The sequence below is a fragment of the Schistocerca serialis genome, chromosome 12, assembly GCF_023864345.2.
Source record: "Schistocerca serialis cubense isolate TAMUIC-IGC-003099 chromosome 12, iqSchSeri2.2, whole genome shotgun sequence".
Taxonomy (NCBI): domain Eukaryota; kingdom Metazoa; phylum Arthropoda; class Insecta; order Orthoptera; family Acrididae; genus Schistocerca; species Schistocerca serialis.
In genome coordinates, this window is record NC_064649.1 from 33484725 (window position 1) to 33502137 (window position 17413).

Here is a 17413-nt window from a genome sequence, read left to right on the forward strand (position 1 = left end):
GGAGCACACGAGTGTTTCCTTCCACCGTTATCCTGTGATTTTTTTACAGCCACCCTTCACTATTCTCAGCGATCCCTGTCCATCTGTATATGAGGTCTACCTGGTCTTGGTTCAGCTGTAATTGTTCCTTTGTATTTCCAGTTCATTATCTTGTCACCAACAGTCGACTTAGACAGCATTTGCAGGGCCCCTGGTGAATGAATTTTTTACTTGGGTGACATCCGATGACCTGTCTACACTCAAAGTCACTAAGCTCTCCTGACAAACCCATGCTCTTGTTACTGCTTCTGTACTGACAACACAATGCTCCAGGTCTCCTTCAATACTGCTGGCTCAGTAGCTTGTGACGTGTAGAGGTTAATTCCACATTAAACAGCGATGTTGACGTAGGCTTGATCTGATAGTGTAATAGAAAGGTTCCTTTCACTTTCATACTGTGGTGATGGTTATTAATCAAAACAGGTAGTGATACCAAAGGACATATTCTCAACAGTTGTTGACAACTGCATTCAAAAGACCGTTGAACTAACTTTTGGATTTTGTCTACTGAAATTCAGAATAATGAGTAGACCATTACAATTCCGAGGTTGGATGAATCACAGTCCAAGAAAATTCCGCCAAAAATATTTGATGTAAAATTATAAATTAGGACTAATTGTATCAAAAGTATGATAATACAGATTACTGTGGTGTCACCACCACACACCACACTTGGTAGGTGGTAGCCTTTAAATCGGCCGCGGTCCATTAGTATACGTCGGACCCGCGTGTCGCCACTGTCAGTGATTGCAGACCGAGCGCCACCACACGGCAGGTCTAGAGAGTCGTCCTAGCACTCGCCCCAGTTGAACAGCCGACTTAGCCAGAGATGGATCACTGACAACTACGCTCTCATTTGCCGAGACGATAGTAGCATAGCCTACAGCTACGTCATTTGCTACGACCTAGCAAGGCGCCATAGCATTTGATATTATTTTATATTGTGGTTATAACATGTACCGTCAAGAGAGATGTTCTACAATTGTGGATTAAAGTTAAGTATTACATCAACTACGTACTTTATTTGCAACTATTAATTCCTTTAACTGTTCCAGACCTCACGCCAATCTGCGTGAGCTCAACGCGTGCCTTTCGGCTTCCTCTCATTGTGACTTGGTTGTCTTGCCAAGTCACAACAATTACAATAATTAATTTTATCATAAGTCACCCATTTGTATTCATTTTCGTTGTTTTGGTGCCAACATTTCATGGCACATACGTTCTGAGGTGGACCTCATTGCAAGAAGTTGTATATGCTCGCACAGAGGTTACTGTAGAATTCATTTCAAATGAAAATATGAAATCCTACAATTAGAAGACCTTTAATGAATTTTGTAGAGATATTGGACAACGAAGTGTGAAATGTAATAAAAGAAAGAAGAATACAATTTGCACTTTGATTTTTAACCAAAGTGAGAACCCGATTCTTCCACATATGTTATTGGGAGTAAAAAAAAGGGATTTCAGTGCCATCTACAAAATTGCAGCTAAATCAGTAAATGCTCAAGTCTAAAATTATGTGCTCAGGAAACTTTCGGTTTAAAAAAATAGTTAGGAAACATGTATTAAACAGATATGCGAATGTAAGGTGAGAGCAGTGGTAAATTACGATAATCCGTACGCGTATGAAGGACAGCGTCCTGTCTTGACTGGCTCATCACCGCCCAGCCCAAAAACACTAAGAATAGAAACTTGAAATTTGGACAGAGTGTTGATCTTATAGTGCAGACGTCGCTTAAGAAGAAAGTATTCGAAATTTCACTCCTAAGGGGGTGAAATAGAGGAGGAAAGAATTTTGAAAATATGTCGCCATTAAGGCAATTTTGAAGCTAGATCCCCGAAAATGTGTATCTGTTTTCTCTACCGGAAATAATAAAATATATGTTTCACCTGATTTTGGAAATTTAACCTCTATGGCCGTGAAATAGTGCCTGAAAGTTTCTTTAAATAAGTCGTTATTAAAGAACTACTACAGTATTTTTAAGGCATATCTATAAAAATTGGTATTTGACTTCTTAGTCACAAAAAAAGTACGTGTTGTACTGGTTTTGGAAATCCAACCGCTAAGAGGGTGGAGTAGGGGTTGAAAATTTTTAAGAAAATATTTGGTTATATTACACTACTACCCATTAAAATTGCTACACCACGAAAATGACGTGCTACAGACGCGAAAATTAACCGACAGGAAGAAGATGCTGTGATATGCAAATGATTAGCTTTTCAGAGCATTCACACAAGGTTGGCGCCGGTGGCGACACCTACAACGTGCTGACATGAGGAAAGTTCCCAGCCGATTTCTCATACACAAACAGCAGTTGACCGGCGTTGTCTGGTGAAACGATGTAGTGATGCCTCGTGTAAGAGGAGAAATGCGTACCATCTCGTTTCCGACTTTGATAAATGTCGGATTGTAGCCTATTGCGATTGCGGTTTATCGTATCGCGACATTGCTGCTCGCGTTGGTCGGGATCCAATGATTTTTATCAGAATATGGAATCGGTGGGTTCAGGAGGGTAATACGGAACGCCGTGCTGGATCCCAACGGCCTCGTATCACTAGCAGTCGAGATGACAGGCATCTTATCCGCATGGCTGAAACGGATCGTGTAGTCGCATCAAGATCCCTGAGTCAACAGATGTGGACGTTGGCAAGGCAACAACTATCTGCAAGAACAGTTCGACGACGTTTGCTGCAGCATGGACTATAAGCTCGGAGACCACGGCTGCGGTTACCCTTGACGCTGCATCACTGACAGGAGCGCCTGCGATGGTGTACTCGACGACGCACCTGGGTGCACGAATGGCAAAACGTCATTTTTTCGGATGAATCCAGGTTCTGTTTACAGCATCATGATGGTCGCATACTTGTTTGGCGACATCACGGTGAACGCATATTTGAAGCGCGTATTCGTCATCGCCATACTGGCGTATCACCCGGCGTGATGGTATGGGGTGCCATTGGTTACACGTCTCGGTCACCTCTTGTTCGCATTGACGGCACTTTCAAGAGTGGACGTTACAATTCAGATGTGTTACAACCCGTGGCTCTACCCTTAATTCTATCTCTGCGAAAACCTACATTTCAGCAGGATAATGGGCGACCGCATGTTGCAGGTCTTGTACGGGCCTTTCTGGATACAGAAAATGTTCGACTGCTGCCCTGGCCAGCACATTCTTCAGATCTCTCACCAACTGAAAACGTCTGCTCAATGGTTGCCGAGCAACTGGCTCATTACAATACGCCAGTCACTACTCTTGATGACCTGTGGTATCGTGTTGAAGCTGCATGGGCAGCTGTACCTGTACACGCCATCCAAGCTCTGTTTGATTCAATGCACAGGCGTATCCAGGCCGTTATTACGGCCAGAGGTGGTTATTCTGGGTATTGATTTCTTCAGATCTATGCACCGAAACTGCGTGAAAATGTAATCACATGTCGGTTCTGGTATAATATATTAGTCCAATGAATACCCGTTTGCCATCTGCATTTCTTCTCGGTGCAGCAATTTTAATGGCCAGTAGCGCAAAATATTATTAAGCTAAAACTTTTCAAGTGGTATTTTTACTTATCGGTTAGATAGAAAGAAGTGTGTGTAAGGGGATGATAGTTTCTATGGAAATATCACCACAAATCGCAAAAGGCACAACAAAAACCTTGGTCTTCAGCTACCAGAGTTGCTCTTTGATCATAAGCACAGTGGCAAAGGACCATCGTTGTATGCCTTTAATTATCGTGAATAGTTTAGAAGGTGTTGCAGTTTGTGAACAGCGAAAATATTCGCATGCAGATAAAAAAAACTCTGTACTGACCACAACAGCCTACGCAAGCGAAGCAACGGGCGCTACACCAGTCAGACATAAAACAAAAACCATTCATATGATTCACAAGACTGACTACAGAAGGTTGGTTTAAATGCTTTTCGTACAATTATAGAACTGAAGCTCATTTGAATATAATACAAAAATACTCGCAACAACCATCCCGAAAAGAGAGGATTTACACATTTCATATCTGTACAAGATTACAAGAAAATGTTATTTCTGAATATTCTCTCCTGGCATACAGCTATAAGAAATTTCATTTTATAAAGCGACAGATTTCTTACGTTATAAAATACGTCTTGTCAGACCACAAATATGCATCTTGTGACAGCCTCTTCCACCGGGTGCACACTTTCTGTATCACGTCCACCAGCTCACTGAAAGACATGTGAGAAAAGATTTTTATCAGTATCTCGTCCGGCAGGTCATCAATGCTAACACGCCAGGCGTCCAAGCTGCATGCTGTGCTGTCAGGCACATCGGAAACACTCGCTTCCAACTCCTGTTGGGATCGCAGTTTGACTGCACCGCTGAGACCGGAACAGACAGCTGACAGAGATGCTTGGCTCGGTGTACTACTCGAACACGCTTCATCATCTGGCGCGTAACACCCTTCACTTTGTTCAGGTTCGGAAGCTGTATCACTGCTGAATTCACTTTCGTCGCTCAGGGAGCTGCAACGTGTTGGGTAGGAGCCCATGACATGGACCTCCGTTAGAAATACTTGTTGGCACTGTAAATAGGAGAGAAAACGTTACAAAAACATATTAGAAATAAAAAATGGAGAACTTACATAAATACTGTCGCTCTAAACACAGTGTCAAAGCACCATAGAAAAACAGCAGTGCTAGCTATACAGACTGTCATCACCAGTGTACAGGTTGTAGGATAGTAGATTACACAATCACCTTCCTTTGGTGATTTTGTAGGATGATGTACACTGAGATGCCAAAGGTGATGGGATACCTCCTGATACCCTGTGGAACCTCCTTTTCCCCAGCATAGTCCAGCAAGACTACGTGGCATGGACTGAACAAGTCGTTGGAAGTCCCCTGCAGAAATACTGAACCATACTGCCTCTATAGCCGTCCATAGCTGCGAAAGTATGGCCAGTGCCGGATTTTGTGCAGGAACTGATCACTCCATTATGTTCCATAATGTTCGATACGATGCACGTCGGCCAATTTGGAAAGCCAATTCATTTGTTCGAATTGTCGATGTTGTTGTTGTGGTCTTCAGTCCTGAGACTGATTTGACGCAGCTCTCCATGCTACTCAATCCTGTGCAAGCTTCTTCATCTCCCAGTACCTACTGCAGCCTACATCCTTCTGAATCTGTTTAGTGTATTCATCTCTTGGTCTCCCTCTACGATTTTTACCCTCCACGCTGCCCTCCAATACTAAATTGGTGATCCCTTGATGCCTCGGAACATGTCCTACCAACCGATCCCTTCTTCTAGTCAAGTTGTGCCACAAACTCCTCTTCTCCCCAATTATATTCAATACCTCATCATTAGTTATGTGATCTACCCATCTAATCTTCAGCATCCTTCTGTAGCACCACGTTTCGAAAGCTTCTATTCTCTTCTTGTCCAAACTATTTATCCTCCATGTTTCACTTCCATACATGGCTACACTCCATACAAATACTTTCAGAAACGACTTCCTGACACTTAAATCTATACTCGATGTTAACAAATTCCTCTTCTTCAGAAACGCTTTCCTTGCCATTGTCAGTCTACATTTTATATCCTCTCTACTTCGACCATCATCAGTTATTTTGCTCCCCAAGTAGCAAAACTCCTTTACTGCTTTAAACGTCTCATTTCCTAATCTAATTCCCTCAGCATCACCCGAGTTAACTCGACTACATTCCATTATCCTCGTTTTGCTTTTGTTGATGTTCATCTTATACCCTCCTTTCAAGACACTGTCCATTCCGTTCAACTGATCTTCCAAGTCCTTTGCCAGCTCTGACAGAATTACGTCATCGGCGAACCTCAAAGTTTTAATTGTCCATAATGTTCTTCAAACCAGTAACAAACAATTGCGGCCTGGTGACATGTTTGGGAACATGAGCTCTATGAATTGTTACAAATACTCTTCAAATAATCAAAAATAACCATTTCCAGTCAATGGACGGTTTGCCAGAGAACCCACTCCACTCCACATAAGCAAAGCCAACACCATTATGGTTCCTTGTGCAGTCTGCGTCATACTGGAAACCCCCCATAAGCTCTTACCAGAGGAAAGCGGGAAACATGTGACCAGGCCACGGTTTTCCAGTCCTCTAGTATCCAACCGATGTGATCACGAGCGCAGGTGGGGCGCTGCAGGCGATGTCGTGCTGTTAACCAAGGCACTCGCGTTACTGCCACAGCCCATCAACGCCAAATTTCACCGCTCTGTCCTAACAGATACGTTCGTCGTACGTCCCACTTAGATTTTTACGGTTATTCCACGCAGTGTTGCTTGTCTGTTAGCACTGACAACTCTACGCAAACGCCGCTGCTCTCGGACGTTAAGTGAATGCGGTCAGCCACTGAGTTGCCCGCGGTCAGAGGTAATGACTGAAATGTGGTGTGGTATTCTCGGTGCACACTTGACACTGTGGATTTTTGCGGTTATTCCACGAAGTGTTGCTTGTCTGTTAGCACTGACAACTCTACGCAAACGCCGCTGCTCTCGGACGTTAAGTGAATGCGGTCAGCCACTGAGTTGCCCGTGGTCAGAGGTAATGACTGAAATGTGGTATTCTCGCCGCACTCTTGACACTGTGGATATCGGAATATTGAATTACCTATCGATTTCCGAAATGGAATGTCCCATGTGTCTAGCTCCAAGTACCATTCCGCGTACAGAGTCTGTTAACTCCTGTCGTGCGGCCACAATCACGTCGGAGAGCCCTTCACATGAATCACCAGAACAAATTACAGTTTCGCCAATGCACTGCCCTTTTATATCTTGTGCAAGCGACACTACCGCTGCCTGTATATGTGCATATTGCTATCCCATGACTTTCTTCACGTCATTGTAGTATATCACCAATTTTATAAAAGTGTAACTACCTAACACCTAATTACAGAGCCATCTCCTTCCTACCTGTATTCTCAAACAATTTTGAGAAGTTAATTTATAAACAATATTGAACCTCTTTTGTGACCCGCCAGGTTAGCCGAGAGCACTAATGCTCTGCTTCCTGGACTCGGGTAGGTGCGCCAGCCCTGGATCGAATTCGCCCGGCGGATTACCGACGAAGGCCAGTGTGCCAGCCAGCCTGGATGTGGTTTTTAGGCGGTTTTCCACATCCCAGTAGGTAAATACCGGGCTGGTCCCCACGTCCCACCTCAGTTACACGACTTGCAGACATCAGAACACGTTCGCACTATTCCATGGATTACACTTTATGCAGACAGCTGGGGTACACCACATCCATCCTGGGGGAGGGGGGGGGGTGTGGTACAGGGTGGCGACAGGAAGAGCATCCGGCCACCCCTTAAAATAACCTTGCCAAATCCAGCCCTAACCATGCCGACCTTGTGAAACCACGCAACAAATGCACAAGCAAAATAAGAAGAGGAACATTCAACGTCTTTTCTGATAATGAACTTTTAAGAACAACTCATTTGGCTTTCATAAAAGCGTCTATATAGTGAAGGGAATTTATACTCTCACAGATTCAATTCCCATCAAATTAAACAAAAAAATTACCCCTCTTGTCAACAGGATCACTGTTAACTCTTGTGACACAATTCTCATTTTCTATAAACTTTAGCCTTATAGGAGACACATTACTAAGTATCTTAAAGTAAAGAGTTTCTCTGCCAATAAAATAAGGGATGTACGCTGCGTTTTTATTATAAAACTTGCTTCGTGCCCGCTGCTCAAGAAGCCTGTATGGTCCGCACAGTTTTTTTTTCTTTTTCTTTAATCGAATTTTTACGTTGTTCACAAATTCCAACACCTTCTAAAGTTTTTACGATAATTAGGTCCATAGACACACGGTCTTTGCCGAATGTACTTCTGACCAAAAATCGATTCTGGTAAATGGAGTCCAATGTTTAGCGTTCTCATGGTGGTATTTCGATAGAAACTTCGTCATCTGACTCACATTTCTTTACATCTAATCGAGAAGTGAATTACCAATTCTCACAGTTTTATCTTTAAAATTTCTTTAATATAACAAATATATTCTTAAAAAGTTTCATTCCCTGTTGAATTTCCAAAAACAGTGATACATGCATGTTTTTTTCTCTAATTGAGGAGCTAAACACCAATTTTCAAACATTTAGGTTTAAAAATGCTTTCACAATGAAATATTTCCATAAAACATTTCATCCTCTACTTCATCCCCTTAAGAGTTGAATTTTCAAAAACAGTGAAATGCATATTTTTTATTTGTAACAGATAGTAAAAAATAAATTTTCATACATTAAGCTTCAAAAATGCTTGCCTATTGAAATGGTTCTACAAAAACTTTTATCCCATATTTCATCCCCTTAAGTGTTCAATTTCCAAAAACATTGAAACACGTTTTTTTTAGTTGAGTGAAATATCAATTTCCATAGATGTAGCTTTAAAAATACTTTAGTAGTTCTTTAATAATGATTTGTTTAAAAAAACTTTCACCTACTATTTCATCCCAAAGAGGTTAAATTTCCAGAAATGCTGAAACACGTATTTCTTTATTTCTGACTGAGAAACCAAATACCAATTTTCGTAGGCCTTTATAACGTCATATTTCATTTAAAAAAACCTTGAGGGTGGAATTTCGAAAAATCTCTTCTTAAACAGTATAAGACCAACACCCTCTCCAAATTTGAGGTTTCTCTCCTTAGTGGTTTGGGCTGAGGGGCCCTATAGATTATAAAACAATATTATCTCTCCTAACAAAATGCTGTCTTTCTGGAATTATTACTCTGTTAGCAGTTTTCAGTATTCTTGTCGGAACCTTCAGTTTAGTTCATAAAGTTCTACAGAGGAAATGGAGATGTTATGAAATTAGCAGGAATCACCCTTGCATGGGTGGAGTCCTACCTCAACAACAGAAGCAGAGGATTACGTTAGTAAATCATACCACAGAAATAAGATTCAATTCAGATGAGTAGTTCACAGAATTCTACTGGAGAAATGCAAGTGCTATGAAATTAACAGAATCACACATGCGTGGATGTAGTCCTTTCTCAACAACATAAAAAAGAGTAGCACATTAGTAAATGACGCCACAGTAATAAGACTAAATTCAGAACGAAGAAACTTTAAACATGGAGTCCCACAAAGTTTGATATTTCATCCACTCCTGTTCTCGAACTACACAAATGATTAACGTAAGCCACTGGAGAGTTCTCCGAAACCTATGTTTGCCGGTGACACAAGTATATTAATAATGGGCTCGGATATATGCATATTAAACACAGCTCTGGAAATAACGGAAGAAGCTTATAACTGTTTCACAGCTATCAGTTTAACCATTAATCTTGCAAAGGATCGTAGCATCCAATTCAAAACAGTTCAAAATGATTTACAGACACCAGAAGTAGAGAACGATCACTGAATGAGGCTCCATGCGTCAGGTTCCTGGACATCCAGATGGATGAGTTAGCACCAGTCTGTGGCTACGTTAAGCAGAAAGCTCAGCTCCGTTTTGCACTGAGGAATCTCCCATTCTGCTGACCTACAGACTGGGTCTCTAGAGTGCTGCTTTGTGTACTTCCTCTCACTGCTGTCTTATAGAGTAATTTTACAGAGTAATACCCAAGGTTAAAAGAAGAAGCATGCAGCAAAACTGTTGTGCAAAATTTATAACTAAACATCTTGTAGAATTCTTTTCAAAGATGTAATGGTTCCTTACAGATACTGTTTAATGGTAATTGTGGTTAATAGTGAGAGTGTTTTAGGATCAACCGTAACACTAGAAGTAGAAATAACTGTCCTGGGTTCAGAATGAAGTTTCTTATTCTGGAACAAATGCGGTGAAACTGGAAATCTCCATATCTTCGTTACTACAGTGAAAGAGAGCCTTATATGAAACACTCCTTCCACAGTTTTCCAGAATATGAGTATCTGGACTCAGATATGAAAAATTTTCCATTCATATTAAATAGTTTTTAACTTGCTGTCGAGTCACCTGCATAAAGTATGGTATCTATACTTTCGTCGCATATCATTTATGTAGAATAAGAAGAGTAATAAGGCCAAGTGCTGTCCGTTGAGGAACGCCACAGAATTTCTCTTCCCAGATTGAATAAGTCCTGTCATCACTTTCCTGGTGGTTCATGGTGTGGGTTCCTGTAGTCATGTCCTAGTTCAAAAATGGCTCTGAGCACTATGGGACTCAACTGCTGAGGTCATTAGTCCCCTAGAACTTAGAACTAGTTAAACCTAACTAACCTAAAGACATCACAAACATCCATGCCCGAGGCAGGATTCGAACCTGCGACCGTAGCGGTCTTGCGGTTCCAGACTGCAGCGCCTTTAACCGCACGGCCACTTCGGCCGGCTCATGTCCTAGTTCATGAACCACGGGCAACGTATGAGTGGCCAAGTAAGTGGTCCTGACAGTCGGGATACCAGTTGCTTTGGAATAAGGCTGGGCATCTCGGACATTTTCTGAGTCGTGGTCACCTTTGTGCTCAGACGGCAAAGCCTACCAAATCCGCCGGTTAGTCCCTCAACCGTTAGGAGTAAAACTCAATGGGACCCAGGGCAAGTAAGGCTAGCAACCTGCTTCCCTGGTACTTTAAATATGATGCTGGCAACAATCAGAGCAAAATACCTCGGACCTTTGGAGGTGACGGAGTCCCACCTCTAATTGGCAAACCAGGGACTCCTAAGATACGACTCGGCAAGAAAATGGTAACGAGATGGGGCGCTATTAATATCAATGGGGGCTACTCTGGGAAGAAGGTAGAGCTGGCAGAGGCTGCAAGTAAGATGGGGCTGGACGTCTTAGCTGTTAGTGACACTCGGGTAATGGGTGAGAAAGAAGAGGAAGTGGGAGAATACAAGGTCTACCGGTCAGGAGTCAAAGCAGGAATAGCACAGTGAGGTGTAGGGCTTTACATTAGGAAAGAAATGGAACCCAGCGTAGTTGCAATAAGGTATGTAAACGAACGACTGATGTGGATACATTTGACAGTGTCTAGCAAGAAAATTAGGATTGTGTCAGTATATCCGCATTGTGAAGGGACAGATCAAGATAATATGTATAGTTTTTATGACGCACTCAGTGATGTGGTTGTTAGAGTAAAGGACAAGGACAGTGTTCTGCTCATGGGTGATTTTAATGCCAGGATTGGAAATCGAACAGAAGGGTATGAAAAGGTTATAGGTAAATTTGGAGAGGATATGGAGACCAACAGGAACGGGAAACAACTCTTGGATTTGTGTGCCAGTATGGGCTTAGTAATCTCAAACTCCTTTTTTAAACATAAGAACATTCACCGGTATACTTGGGAAGGCAGGGGAACCAGATCTGTCATTGACTATATAATAACAGATCAGGAATTCAGGAAGGCTGTGAGGGACACACGTGTATTCAGGGGATTCTTTGATGACACTGATCACTATTTAATCTGCAGTGAAATTGATATTGTGAGGCCGAAAGTGCAGGAGGTCATGTCCATATGTAGGAGGATAAGAGTGGAGAAACTTCAGGATAAGGAAATCAGGCACAAGTACATAACAGTGATCTCAGAAAGGTACCAGTTAGTTGAATGTAGTCAATGTACAAGGTATCAAAAATGGCTACATACTAGAACTCAGGTAGACAGAGAAAGTTATGTTGAAGAAAGAAACAAAACCAAACAGATAATTGCAACATCCAAGAAGAAATCTTGGGAAGACTTTGGAAACAGGTTGGAGACTTTGAGTCAAGCTGGTGGAAAAACCATTCTGGAGCGTAATTAGCAGTCTTCGAAAGGGAGGTAAGAAGGAGATGACAAGTATTTTGGACAGGCCAGGAAAACTGCTGGTGAATCCTGTGGATTCCTTGGGCAGATGGAGGGAATATTTTGAAGAGTTGCTCAATGTAGGTGAAACTACGATCAGTAATGTTTCAGATTTCGATGTACAAAGGGATAGGAATGATGATGGAAATAGGATCACATTTGAAGAAGTGGAGAAAATGGTCAATAGACTGCAGTGCAATAAAGCGGCTAGGGTGGATGAAATTAAGTCGGAACTCATCAAATACAGTGGAATGTCAGGTCTTAAATGGCTACACAGGATAATTGAAATGGCGTGAGAGTTGTGACAGGTTCCATCAGACTGAACGAAAGCAATAATCACACCGATCTTTAAACATGGAAACAGAAAAGATTGTAACAACTACAGAGGTATCTCTTTAATCACCGTTGTGGGTAAAATTTCCTCAGGTATTGTTGAAAGGAAAGTGCGAGTATTAGTTTAGGACAAATTGGATTAAAATCAGTGTGGGTTTAGGCCTCTTAGAGGTTGTCGGGACCAGATCTTTAGCTTACGGCAAATAATGGAGAAGTGTTACGAGTGGAACAGGGAATTGTATCTATGCTTTATAGATCTAGAAAAGGCATATGACAGGGTTCCTAGGAGGAAGTTATTGATGTTCTACGAGATTATGGAATAGGAGGCAAACTTTTGCAAGCAATTAAAGGTCTTTACATACATATTCAGGCAGCATTTAGAATTGATGGTAAATTGAGTTCATGGTTCAGAGTAGTTTCAGGGGTAAGACAAGGCTGCAACCTGTCTCCACTGTTGTTCATATTATTTATGGATCATATGTTGAAAACAATAGACTGGCTGGGTGAGATTAAGATAGGTGAAAACAAAATAAGCAGTCTCACAAATGCGGATGACTTAGTTGTGATGGCAGATTCGATTGAAAGTTTGCAAAGTAATATTTCAGAGCTAGATCAGATATGTAAGGACTATGGTATGAAGATTAGCATCTCCAAAACGAAAGTAATGCCAGTGGGAAAGAGATATAAACGGATTGAATGCCAAATAGGAGGAACTTCAAGTACTTAGGATGCATATTCTCACAGGATGGCAACATGGTGAAAGAACTGGAAGCGAGGTGTAGCAAAGCTTCTTCTGCAAGAAGGAAGTCAGTACCAAGACTAAGTTATCTGTGCACCGTTCAATCTTTCGACGAACTTTGTTGTATGGGAGCGAAAGCTGGGTGGATTCAGGTTACCTTATCAATAAGGCTTAGGTTACGGATATGAAAGTAGCTAGGATGATTGCAGGTACTAGTAGATGGGAACAATGGCAGGAGGGTGTCCACAATGAGGAAATCAAAGAAAAACTAGGAATGAACTCTATAGATGTAGCAGTCAGGCGAACAGGCTTAGATGGTGGGGTCATGTTACACGCATGGGAGAAGCAAGGTTACCAAAGAGACTCATGGGTTCAGCAGTAGAGGGTAGGAGGAGTCGGGGTAGACCAAGGAGAAGGTACCTGGATTCGGTTAAGAATGATTTTGAAGTAATAGGCTTAACATGAGAAGAGGCACCAATGTTAGCACTGAATAGGGGATCATGGAGGAATTTTATAAGGGGGCCTATGCTCCAGACTGAACGCTGAAAGGCATAATCAGTCTCAAATGATGATGATGATCACTTTCCTGAGGAACTACTCTCCACTTTATACACTTTAAGCAAGAGAGACTTTCCCCAGAAGAAATATCTCATTACGCCAAAAGTTTCGACACTTCATTAATAAAAAAAAAATAGAGAAAATTTAAGATGATGGTCTTAATGCTCCAGGAGTTCTACATAGTCTTCCCCCACCCGAGTACAAAGCAAAGAACATTTATACAGCCATATGAAAACGTCAGAAAAGTCCTCCTTTGGGATGTTGGTCAACTCACACATAACATCCACACCTTCTTCGGCCTCGAGGAACCGTCAGAGACCCTTTATGTTCTTTGTCGTTTTGTGGTACGTTCATCATTACCCGCTATGGTTTTTTCCGGAAAAGAACTGTCAATGTTTTTCATTTCAGTCAAGTCGCTGCAGAGAACCACGTGAAGTTTCTGTTTGGGTCTCAAGGTGTGTGGGACAAACTTTACACACTCTTTTCTTTTCTTCAACGCGGTTTGAAAGAATGAAGTTTCTATTGAATACTTCAGAGATTTGCATGGATTTGCAATGATTTCACCATCTACCTTTAACTCTCATTTTTGTTGATGTTGATTACTCCTACAATGCTGAAGATTGTCTTGAATATTTGATTTCCAGATGTTGAGTTCATTGCTCGGTTGTGATTTGTAACATAACAACGCTGACACACTACAGCCAAGCGTCCACTGCTTAACACCGCTTACTCACAACTCACTGGTCAAATGCACGCCTGTAGTTTACAGTTGTTAGTTCAAGCTGCCATCGTAGTTATTGTACTAATGTTGCTTATACATCAGGAATGAAATTAGCCTCGAAACCTTTAGAATGGATGGTTTAGGTGGCCATTTTGCAAAGGAAAAAGTCATGGTTTACCATAGGTCACAAAAAGTACCTTTTATATACTTGTAGATCTTGTTTTCCAGGCGTCTACTTACTTTGGTGATAAGTTTATTAATGGCTTGTATTCTAAAGTGGTCTTTTCTGAAGCCATGTTGGTTATCCAAAATAATTTTGTGTGTTTTATTATAGTTTTCTATTTGGTATATTCTGTCCTTTCGAATATTTTGAAAAATGTTTGCTGTAGAGAAATCGGTCAATAATTTCGTGCATCGTCATGTTTGCCTCTTTTATGGACTGGTTGTACTCCTGTATCAGTTTATTCGGGAAGGTTCCTTCTTTAATTGACCGACTGATGGTAAGAGAGAGTGGGTACAGTTTAGGTTGCTTGAGGTATTTATTATATTAACACCATTTTGTCATGACACATGTTTAAGTCTGAATTCAATAAAACTGTTCCGTATGATCAGGTTAAATTTATAGAGGGGAGCATTTTCTACTCGGTTGGAATGAATGAAGTTTCTATTGAACTCTTCACAGATTTTTATGGGATTTCCAGTGGTTTCATCATCTAGCTCTCTCTCTCTTTCTCTGTTTTAACAATAGGTCCTTTCTTGTCTGTTTATCTGTTCAGTACAAATTTTGCAGTTGATTCTAAACTAACATCCTGATGAGCTAGAGACTTGAAACATTGTACATAACTCAGAATTAGATGACAGCGCAATATTACCTCACTTTCATGTTTAGTGTGTGGCGGAGAGTACTTTGTTTTCCTGTCTGTTTGTTCGGCACAAATTTTGCAATTGATTTTAAACTAACATCGTGATGTGCTGGAGAGTACATATTTCAGAACTGGATGAAAGTGCCGTATTAACCCATTTTTTCTGGTGTTTTGCGGTGGGTACTTTGCTTTTCTGTCTGTTCGTTCAGCACATATTTTGTAGTTGATTTAGAACTAACTTCCCGATGAGTTAGAGAATTGAAACTTGCTACATTGCTCAGGACTGGATGGCAATACAATATTAACTCACTTTCGTGTCTGGTATGTACCAGATAGTACTCTGTTTTTACTTTTTGCTTCTTTATTATATTCTTTAGGAAAATAACAGGCCGCAGCTCGTGGTCGTGCGGTAGCGTTCTCGCTTCCCGCGCCCGGGTTCCCGGGTTCGATTCCCGGCGGGGTCAGGGATTTTCTCTGCCTCGTGATGCCTGGGTGTTGTGTGATGTCCTTAGGTTAGTTAGGTTTAAGTAGTTCTAAGTTCTAGGGGACTGATGACCATAGCTGTTAAGTCCCATAGTGCTCAGAGCCATTTGAACCATTTTTCAAAATAACAACTAAACATATTGATGTATTAGTAGTGGATAGTGTAGCATTGAACTCTTTCAGATAATATCAGGTGAAAAGACAATGAAATAAACCTTGAATGTAACACAGGTATCCGATACAAAGTCATGAAAATGTTTATAATCCATGAAAAAATTTCACACACAAAGGACAGAAAATATTTACTTCAGTAATTGTTTAATGTAACACGGTTCTAAAATGGACTAAAAAGCACACAATACTTTCTCCTAGCCCTATACAGATTTATAACCCCACAGATGTAGTTCTATAAATCAGTGATTGAAAATTTTCAATATATATGAAAATGCTCGTAAGATTTAAAACGGAAAACATGAGACGCAAGTTCAAACTAACCAACAGGAAGTGACGTCAGAGCAGCCGTTACAGTTACGTCAGTGATAAAAGCCAATGTCTTGTATCGGAAATACCCGTCAGTAGGGGAAATCAGCGCACATGAATAGTATTATCTGAGTAGGATTCAGCACCAGTAGCGTTGGCTCTACAGTGAAGTGACGCGGTCAGCATGTCAGTGCATGCTCTTGCCAGCCCTGCCAACTCATTCTCAGGCAAACTGCTTTAGTTCCTTTAAATGTCCATGACGATGTCGATAACTGCTTCATTATGGTCATCACTTTCCGAGTGAGCAATCTCAGAAATATACAGAGTGACGTAACTGAGACAGGCCACCCAAAACGCATCTAAAATGATTGAATATAACGAGGTGCGATTTTCGCGAAGTTATAGCGGAAAATATGGCGAATTTCCGGACGTTCACCAAGTAACTTTTGACCTTCCGTACGTCGGTCGCTAAAAAGGAAACCCTTGAAGGATAACTTTGTTTTCGTATGTCTGTCTGTCTGTCCGACTGTTAAAAACTCTTTTTCATAGAAACGGGTAGTCGCATCAAGTTGAACCTTAAGTCACATACTGAGGTCTATGATCCCTTGGCGTTGTAAATAAAACATTGAAGCTTCTAAGACAATGCAATCAAAGGATTCGGCTATTTATGTCGCACATTTTAATACTCGACAAACTCACTCGTCGAAACCTCTACAGTACTTCCCGTTGGCTTAAAATCATGAAATTTGGCAAAAAGGAAGGTTGTACAGTACAACCAAAGGAAAAAATCCGAAAACTGTAAATTTGTGATTGTTGTTGTTGTTGTTGTTGTTGCTGTGGTCATCAGTCCAGAGACTGGTTTGATGCAGCTCTCCGTGCTACTCTATCCTATGCAAGCTTCTTCATCTCTGAGTAACTACTGCAACCTACATCCTTCTGAATCTGCTACAGCCAATTCATCTCTTGGTCTCCCTCTACGATTTGTACCCTCCACGTTTTCCTCCAGTACTATATCGGTGATCCATTGATGGCTCAGAACGTGTCCTATCAACCGATCTCTTCTTCTAGCCAAGTTGTACCACAAATTTCTCTTCCCGCAATTCTGTTCAATATTTCCTCATTAAGTACGTGATCTACCCATCTATCCTTCAGTATTCTTCTGTAGCACCACATTTCGAAAGCTTCTATTCTCTTCTTGTCTACATCATTTATCGTCCATGTTTCCCTTCCATACATGGCTACACTCCATACAAATACTTTCAGAAACGACTTCCTGACACTTAAATCTGTATTAGATGTTAACAAATTTCTCTTCTTCAGAAATGCTTTCCTTGCCATAGCCAGTCTACATTTTATATCCTCTCTGCTCCCACCATCATCAGTTATTTTGCTCCCCAAACAGCAAAACTCATCTACTACTTTAAGTGT

General features: G+C 41.2%; 1 protein-coding gene across 5 annotated transcripts in view; it reads right to left on the reverse strand.

Moving 5' to 3' along the window:
* Positions 1 to 17413, reverse strand: part of LOC126428083 (F-box/LRR-repeat protein fbxl-1-like) — a 110936-nt gene that overhangs the window by 77436 nt on the left and 16087 nt on the right. For 3 of the 5 annotated variants that reach the window (XM_050089972.1, XM_050089973.1, XM_050089971.1), the window contains exon 2: positions 4145 to 4593. The exons of the other annotated variants lie outside the window; for them this stretch is intronic. In XM_050089972.1, coding sequence (XP_049945929.1) covers positions 4145 to 4560 — 416 coding nt within the window. In that variant the 5' untranslated portion in view covers positions 4561 to 4593. The remainder of the gene's footprint in view (positions 1 to 4144; positions 4594 to 17413) is intronic. 5 annotated transcript variants of the gene reach the window in all.